The sequence below is a fragment of the Lepisosteus oculatus genome, chromosome 5, assembly GCF_040954835.1.
Source record: "Lepisosteus oculatus isolate fLepOcu1 chromosome 5, fLepOcu1.hap2, whole genome shotgun sequence".
In the NCBI taxonomy this organism is placed as follows: Eukaryota; Metazoa; Chordata; class Actinopteri; order Semionotiformes; family Lepisosteidae; genus Lepisosteus; species Lepisosteus oculatus.
In genome coordinates, this window is record NC_090700.1 from 32,835,903 (window position 1) to 32,844,839 (window position 8,937).

Genomic DNA, 8,937 nt, shown 5'->3' on the forward strand with positions numbered 1-8,937 from the left:
ACTCCATGCACCAATATAATCAACATTACAAGAGCTTTCATCATTTTCTGGGAAATAATTAAGTGAAAAGTGTCATTCCACAGTTTGGCAAGTGTACATACAGTAGTAATGGATCCTGATGACACACACGTCAAACCAGAGCATCCTTCACATGGCTAGACAACATTACTTTTTAAAAGTAATCCAATACTGTTACAAGTTACTTCTGTGCCTTTTAAAATTCAGCAAAAAAAAAAATGCAGGTGATTTCTTTAAAAACAATGTAATGTTAATTTACATAGTATCTATGTAAACATAGCACAGATCACTGATAATTTTTTAAATCGTTGTTCATTAACATGAAGGTCTATTTTTTTTCTTGCCAGCCATTGTGAATGATCATGAGGTTTTTTTGGTTGAAAAAACTAGTGCAGATGTAGTTGATTAAACAGTCATGTCAGAGTGTTGAGAATATATTCCATGCAACTGAACTTCAGTCCACAACTGAATGTTCTCTCTCTCAGTCGGGACTGGCAAGATTTTCTGCTATGACAGTGTCCTGAAGAGCAAAAAAAAAGAACAATAAATACAAACAGCTTCCCACAAAATATGAATGAAAAATAAAAGGTATGCATACATGCTTACCAAACAAGAGTTCTAATATTAATAACTTTTTACAAATGACAAAAAAGATTTTATTTGGAAACCACTGTCCATTATATTGTTTCTCTAAAAAAGGGATTTAAATAAAGAAGCCCAAAGACCCTTGAAATTATTAAACTCAATTTGAAAATAACTGTTAGCATATAGGTTACAATAAAAATTTTGATGTCTGTTGTATAGGTCCCAGTCAGGTACATATTTTAGAAACAATTTAATTTGGATAAAGTTATTTGCAAAAGTATCTCACTCTTTCAGCGGTTCTCTATTTTGCTGAACTAAAACAGATGCATACACTTTTTTAAAAGCTGCAGAGAAAAACAAGAAACAGGCTAAAGGAAACTGTACAAGAAACACTAAAACCTGTCATATACTGTACCCAGTTTTTACTATCTACTTTGTCTCAATCTAGTTATTTCTTTATTATTTGTATCCTCTCCTATTTTCTGTGACGTTTTGTTTGTCTTCATGTTTAAACCATCGTTCACTAAAGTGCAAAAAGATGGAAACAAAAACAAGCTAAGGATGATAAGAATATTTTGAGATCCTGCATAACTAATATACTTCACCAAAAGCTATGGATGATAAGAATAATTAGAGATTCTGCAGAACTAATATACTTCCCCAAAAGCCTTTCATAAAAGTTTATATGAAGGGACACGGCCATCAAACTTTATCATGCTCCTAGACACACTGAGATTTTTAAACCTTTTCAATCTGGAACAAAAGCGAATTCTAATATCCTGAGGTGTAACTATAAACTATTCTGAGAACACAGTTAAACTAAATTCTTAAACTTCAGTAGCTTTATGAGGAGAAAGGAAAAAGAAATGGCTTTTGAAAAAAATGTGAGCCTATTTTGAAAGTTAACATAGCATTAAGCAGCAGGAAATCAAAACAAGACACACAGGACACAAGGTGCATGATTAACAAGTACAAAAGAAAATCCGATGTATAGAAATTTGGCTTCTGCCCTCCTTACCACATTCCCACTGTTTTGGTACTGGGTGAAGCGGTCCTGTAGGTACTGGTTGCCAAAGCCCATGACACAGCTCACTGTGTGGTTGCAGATCCCAGCTACCTTTGCAGTAAAGTCCAAAGCGAAAGCAAATTTCACCAGCTCCAGCGGGGGATTGCCCTGGGGCCGCCGGCTGGGAGTCTCCGTCTCCACATACTGGTCAGCAAGCTCCCGGAAGGAGCTGTAGTTCATTCTCTGGAAGAAGTTGCTCATCGTCACATTCTCCTTGAGCTACAAAAAACAACAGTTACCGGCATTGCACAAAAAGTAATTTGTTTTCTAATGATATAAATGGGGACATTGTTGTATTAGTGCACAAAGCAGAGCCGTTACAATACACAAGCAAAAGTTATCAAATCTTAAAAAGGTAGCAATCATATCTCAACATACAGTTTGGAGAGGTTTTACAACTAGCATCAGCAAAAAAGCATACCTAACTTTATACTTTTAAGTTTTTATTTGTGTGTATATAATTTAATTTAAATTTTACAGCATGAAGTTTAAATGCAGTTACATCTTTACACCCAAATTGTTTTGCTATGTAGTGTTTAGGTCTGTTTATGCATCAATGTCTTCAACATCAGGTGTTAGATGCCCATTTCATTTATTCAAGTGTTACCAGTTAATCACTGGTTCCTGTTCACCTCAACACTTTAGAAATCTTTAGGGTCTTTGGTTTTCTGTTGTTCTAATACTGACCGTTTAAAAGAACTGGGGAATTGTTTCTTTAAATACTTGGTTCTGGAGTAATATAGGAAGGGTTTCTTCCGGAGCGAAAATGTTTCTGCCGAAAGGAATATTATTTCAAATAATTACATTGTTTAAGAGAACAGGGTTGAAGGAGAGGTATTTAGTGTAGCATTTAAAGTATATGCTGTATATTGAATTATATAAATTTAAATAACAATACTTATATTTTTGTTTGCTACTGGCTACATTAAAATGAAAGACCTTTAAATCCTGCTGTTTTGTATGTCCTTACACTCTGAATTATTTCAGGAGAGTTGGAAAAGCACTAAGGACTACATTTTCATTGTTTTAAAAATACTTATCAAAAACTTGTTTTCTTCACTTTCAAGATTGTGAATTATAGTGTGTTGTCGGATTTCCATGTTTAGATATTTTTTTACCTGTCCAAACTGATTTCTGTTTTTTATTTTTTAACAAAACCTCAAAATGGTGTGGATTTTGGGCTCTCCCTGGAAATTATATTTATCTGCTTCTTGAACTGTGCATTCCATTTTTTGTGCTATCCCCATATTAAAAGTATTACATACTGTGGGAGTGAAGGTAAGTTGTTTGTGTTCTTTGCTCTCTTTCAACCATTCTGTTCTCAACTGTAAATGTTTTCAAATTGCTGGTCACCTGTTCTTTTAACCAGAGCTTTTAGTATTCCAGTCATTTTGGTACAAACTCACACATAACAAATACCTCATCTCAATAGTTACTACAATGTTCAATATTTTCCTTTGTTTCTGCACTACAGATAAGAGCTCTTGTACATTTGCAAATACCACATTGTAAAACTTGCCGAACAGCTTTGGCAGGTCTATCAAAATCAGCTGGAGACGTGTAAACCCCATTACCTCTGTCACATTTCTTTTTTTTTTACTTTTTAGCTCTTGCTCTTCTGAAATCAATGAAAACTACGCACCTTCTCATCGATAAGATCTCCTTCCGACTGAAGAATACTGACAATCTTTTTAATGAGTTCTTCATCTGGAAGTACAAATGAAAATAAAATGAATGCAAAGCACTACGTTTCCTAGCAGCAGTGGTCTTGTTGGATTTACAAAATATGACACTTTTACTAGATTTTATTTATATTCTTGTTTTATTATTGACATATTTACTTTTGATCTCCCCTCAGAATACACAGTCTTTCTCCTGGAATAAAATAGACTAGAAGTGTATTTTTAAAGTAGTTCACTTAGGAAGCTGTGTCAGCATGCATAGGCTGCAAAGGAACAAGTAAGAGGTTTATTCCATGCTAAAAAGAAAAGAAAGAAAACACAACATTTCAGCTGTAGAGCTTTCTTTGGGTGTGAGGAACCTTCTTCACACACCCGAAGAAGGCTCCACAGCCGAAACGTTGTGTATTTTTAAAGGTCTTGCAGACACTATAAAACATACTCTTATACATTTAAAATTTAAATGTATAAATTTAACAAACTTAAATTTATGAAATTTGTTTGCAGTTCGTATAGAAATTACTTGTGAAAGATATGCCTTTCAATTCCAGTCTTTTTATCCATTCCTCCATTTTCTAACCTCTTCCTGGAAAGGATGTTAGATTAAGTCTGCAGGTCTTAATCAACACAAAGCTTGGCTTATATGCAAACACAATGATACTGATTTGAATAGTTATATGCCCACATTTGTTTCTACTTTACTGACTTTTGTACACAGTAACACAAGGTCTAGTGAACTGGAGAAGTCTAAAACTGTACTGTATATCTGTTGGATCAAAATCAAATAAAGGAATTGTTTATTATTAGGAGATTAAAAAGATTGTCAGTACATACAAAAAATGACTATATCCAAGTCAGATCATAGATATATACACAGTATATAACAGAAAGCTTTAGTTGGAAGATGACTGTTGTCTTAATGGACTAGGGTTCCTACTGTAAGCGAAGATGTTCAACAAAAAGTATTACAAATTCATTCCACTTACAACAAGTGATTGATTTTCAAATCTAAGGCAAGGATTATACAATATAAAAACAGAGGAAAACAGTAATGTACTTGCCTTTATCTGCTACCTTACTGCTTTTCTTGGTAGTGCTAGTTATTGGTTCATCAGGGATGTCCTTCACCTCCTTCACTATCCGAACCATTTCTTCAGACAGCTTTTCATAGTACAACTGTCTGGGTCCTGCATATGAAACAGCTAGAAATAAAAACAAACAAACATACAATCAGGACAATAATTAAGAGTTCATCTCATGACTTTATATGCAAGCACTCCAAATTAGATATTTGTGTAAAAAAAAAAGATGATACAGCCCTTCAGAAAAAAAAGAGACAAAAATGGAATAACTTTTGAATCATTCAGAATTTCTCTTCTTTTTTAACTAGAAAAAAGAAACCTACTTTTTGCGGATATTAGCTGTACCACATTTAAAATAAAGCACACTGATGTTTCAGTGACAAAAGAAACAACACAATGGGAAACTTGTGTTAGATGTACAGAGTGAAAAATCTATGCTCTAAGACAAGTTCAAGGACTTTTTACCCCCTTAGAAGTGAATTCATTAGAATGACCAAGATCACAGAAAGAGATCATAAAATGTCATGCACATACAGTACAGACCTTCTGGTTTGTGCACTGTTGTACGGAGAGCGAGGAAAGATGGTTTCTTAGGGGTTTTGGGAATCCCTTCATCAGCTACACGACTCCGGAAGGAAAATGTCTTCTTCAGGGTGCTCTTTCTCCTGCTGCGTTGCGAAGCAGAGGTCTGGCCGCTGCGGGATCGGGAAATGGGCAGACAAGTAACTGGAAAAGAGGGGCTCTCCGGTGGCATGCTGGCATCCAACCTTTCCTCTGAATTTGCCTCCTTTTCCTCTTTCTCTTCATTTCCCTTCCTTGAGAATAAACTAATAACACTCTTTAGGAAGGAGGTTTTCTTCCCCTTCTTGGCGGCCTTCTTGTGCTTCTTTATCAGCTCTGTTGAGCTCCCTTGCGGGGCTGCAGGACTCTCAGACTGTGCTGGCTCAGATGCCATCTTTGGGTCCTGCTTATCCGGAGGTCCCAAATCCACTGAAGTATCACTAGATGCTCTTCGTACTCTACCATTTCCCCCCATTGTCGTTTCCCACCGGCGAACTCTGTTCTTGTGCTTGTCCAGAGTTCCCTCATTCAGACTCAAGCTACGCCTCACATACACCTCCAGAACTCTCTGTGCATCTTTTTGACCCAGCGAGAGCACCTGGGGGTTCACAGAATGGCCGTTCATCGTTGCTCTGGTCATAGTGTGCTGCATTCTGGTGCCCCTACAAGAAAAGCATGAGATACAGTATGAACCCACAACAATAGGAAACAGATGGCACCAAATATGGTGCAGTTTTTTCCCATTAAAAGATTATATAAGTAAAGAAATTGTAGCCAAATTGTAAGTTCTTCAACTAACATTGCTATTATATTAAAATCAATATTTCTATTATGTATACACCTCCGCCCTTCGCCTCCGAAGATAATTTATTTCTTTGATTTTCTAGAGTTAAGCAAAATCATCTTTGTGTGCAAAAGAACCATGTTTCACACAATGAGAAAAAGGTGGCATGATCATTAGTTTTCTCAGAGCTCCAGAGTCCTGATTGCAAAGCTAGGTTGGAATACGTAAAGGTTGCATTCCTGCTCATATTTGCGTTGGTTATAACAATCAGTTTTATACACTGTCACCAACTTACCAGGCTCCTGAAAGACTGGTTTCTAGATGCCTTTTTAGTTTCTTTGTATCACCTTTAATGGTAGAATCAACACTATTAAACAACTGACTAGGGACAGTAGCATCCATGGATTTTTTTAATGCTTGGAATACTTGGAGAGAAAAGGTAGGTTTAACCTGCTTGGTTAATGGGTAGCCTCCTGGCCACAGGACAAGGAGACTCAAATCCCATTTAAGGGGTAGCTGCAAGATAAAGATGGGGCGGAAGAGGGATACTTGAGATGAATGCAGAGACTTTTTTATGCAGAGAGTTCAGTTCATGTACAGTAACTACTGTAGTTTGGTGGTGATGGTGATTAGGTGTGTTTATTGTCTATTGGCATGTTTTATTTGAATTAAGCGATTCATGTCTCTTTTAAACATTGTATTTCCAGACTATTAGTGCAAAATAACACAGCACATTACACGAGGTTCATAAATACAATGGACTGAGGAACAAAAAAAAACCCACCAGAATATAATTAATAGTCATAAAACAGATGAAGAAATCTTTACTAAAATACCTTCAGCAACGGCGACATTTTGTTTTGCCTGTTTTTTACAACTGTCCCTAGCAGATTCTTTATCTTAAATCTCCACTGAAACCCCCATGTTGCACGTAATTATAGGTTAACTCTTGAGGATCTAACAGTGTATCTAGGGTAAAAGAAAAGTTTCACCTGTCCACGTCGAAACAAACTGCAAAGTAAACTACACTAACCGCGACTGGATAGAAACAGAATGGAGAACACAATTTTAAGGAGACCTTCAGCTTAAAGTCATTAACCCCAAACACAGGGGAACGTTTTAAATTGCAATCAGAGCTCAACGTCTGTATTTCAGTTTTTAGAAGAAGCAAGTCAAATAATTTTGCAGGTCTTGACAAATTATAAGTCATTGTCACAAATATGTATTCGCATATCTGCAGGCAAAACAGGAAACGGCAGCTCTGTTGCTACTTACAGATTTCGGGATCGCTTCCAACTTTCAGGTAAAAACTTGACATGATGTGGTACTGTTATTTAGAAAATACGCCCTGAGAGCCTTCGAATCCTTTCGAGTTTTTCTTGGAAAAATGTATTCTTAAGGGAGTCATGGACTACAGAGGGTAATTAAAAATGTGAAACTTGCAAGCACACAAACTCTTCCGTATTAACATACTGTACAGTACTGTATGTATAAGAACGTCTTCCGACATAAGCAACAGGATGTTCCACCCTTTTACCGCTTAGTTCCTTTTAATTCTGAGACCGAAAGCTTACTTATGTCTTAACGGCCAAGAAGCGTTCACTGAGTTTGAAAGCATTATACTGTACTGTATATGAAACTTGGACATATTTGCTCTAACATAACTTCTGAATACAGATAATATAAACTACATTCATTTAGTTAAAAATTAGTGGAACTTGTTAATTATCAGACTCACTAGACCCACATAAATTGCATGGATGATATTAGTGCAGCACAGCACTGCACAGCTACACTTCAAATACCAGCAAGCTTTTATTTCAACATTCATACAAATATACAAAAAATAACATCAGCAAACACAGACCCAGCCAAACGGTCTTTGACTGAATTCACTGATCAACTGTATATAAGAAAGAAAAAAATATTTGCATTTCTATGTAACTAATCGCAATATATTTTCATATATAGAAGTATAACACTTCCCCCACAACAAATACAAGTAGTGGTAATATATCATGTAATTACTACTTGTTTTTGAGTTATTTTAAGTAAATATAAAGCGAATTACTAACACATCAAAAAGCTTCAATAGGATTCCAGACACATTATAGATGAAAAGAAAAAATCCGTATTACCATCTAAAAGTACCAAACCTGAGATAAAATAATTAAAACGCTGGAAGAGACACCAAATTCCCTTATTAAGTCATATGTACAAACACCAAGCTTACCTGTGCTTTTATTAGTGAAAACCCTTGGATTTTCGTTGTTTTTGCCAATGGTGTCGGTTTGGGATCTTCTCTCAATCTAGACTATCTCAGCTCCAGTAATGATCAACGTGTTGTTTATGCGCTTCAGAAAGACATACCTGTAGGAAAAACAACAAGAGGAGGCAGGACGCACAAAGGCAGGCCAATCACAAGGAGAACCATAGAAACTACGACGTCACCAGGTGTTGCGCACGTACGGAGGTATACATTTAAGGTAAAAAGCGTCACGGGGACTTTTGCGGTGTTTGTCAGTTCACTTAAACCGATGTATTTTCCAATAAGGAAATAAGAGTTTGAACTTCCCTAAATAAGTATGACCTGGATATGCAAATTTGTAATTTCTGTAGACATATAGGCAATAAAATAAAATAAAATTAATTTCTTAAATTGAATAATTACGTACAAAATAATGATAAGACCCTAGCTACTTTTAATACAACTCAATGTGAATAAAAAAAAATATTAACGTAAATCCTCTGCATAGCATTAACATTATAATGTGCAGAAGATTTTCTTGCTCCCACATCCTATTATACTGTATGTGACAAAGTTACTAGTGTAAAAACTGTGAATACTTATTTTTCTCAAATTACATTAAGTTTCTTTATTTGTAACATGGAAATTGATGTCCCATTTTTGGCCACAAAGATTAATATAGTCAGTGGTGTTCCATTTTTAAATTACATTCCCAAACTCCTTCAGACCACTGGTACTAACCACTGACAAAATGCAACACTGCTCCATGTAGCTTCATGCGGTGGTGTCCAGCACTATAATTATATATCAGGATTGCACTTACCTAAGAAATATACCTAAGAAATAAACCTAAGAAATATACATGGTTTTATTGTAGTCTTAAATATAGAAAATAAAAAGTAAAAAAAACAACA

At 35.6% G+C, this 8,937-nt stretch overlaps 1 protein-coding gene across 3 annotated transcripts; it reads right to left on the minus strand.

The window, feature by feature from the left end:
- Window positions 1-311: 311 nt before the first annotated feature.
- Window positions 312-8,283, minus strand: LOC107076772 (apoptosis facilitator Bcl-2-like protein 14). 3 transcript variants are annotated; one of them, XM_069190303.1, is made up of 7 exons: window positions 8,009-8,283; window positions 7,051-7,186; window positions 4,974-5,653; window positions 4,410-4,550; window positions 3,312-3,376; window positions 1,622-1,888; window positions 312-538 (listed from the first exon to the last, which is right to left on the minus strand). In XM_069190303.1, exons 3-7 carry the CDS (start codon window positions 5,641-5,643, stop codon window positions 500-502), a joined length of 1,182 nt encoding a protein of 393 aa, XP_069046404.1. In that variant the 5' UTR covers window positions 5,644-5,653; window positions 7,051-7,186; window positions 8,009-8,283; the 3' UTR covers window positions 312-499. The 3 variants fall into 3 exon arrangements, with proteins under 3 accessions (XP_069046404.1, XP_015197568.1, XP_069046403.1); XM_015342082.2 differs by lacking the exon at window positions 7,051-7,186 and having other exon boundaries at window positions 8,009-8,282; XM_069190302.1 differs by lacking the exons at window positions 7,051-7,186; window positions 8,009-8,283 and adding an exon at window positions 6,071-6,566.
- Window positions 8,284-8,937: the final 654 nt, after the last annotated feature.

What these genes read in the sequence shown, in the direction of transcription:
- LOC107076772 (XM_069190302.1), bottom strand. Translation starts at nt 6,177, where the DNA reads ATGGATGCTACTGTCCCTAGTCAGTTGTTTAATAGTGTTGATTCTACC. An exon ending in GAGATCTTATCGATGAGAAG is followed by an intron (nt 1,889 to 3,311) that starts GTGCGTAGTTTT and finishes TGTTTTTTGTAG; the next exon opens with CTCAAGGAGAATGTGACGAT. An exon ending in ACCAAAACAGTGGGAATGTG is followed by an intron (nt 539 to 1,621) that starts GTAAGGAGGGCA and finishes TTTGCTCTTCAG; the next exon opens with GACACTGTCATAGCAGAAAA.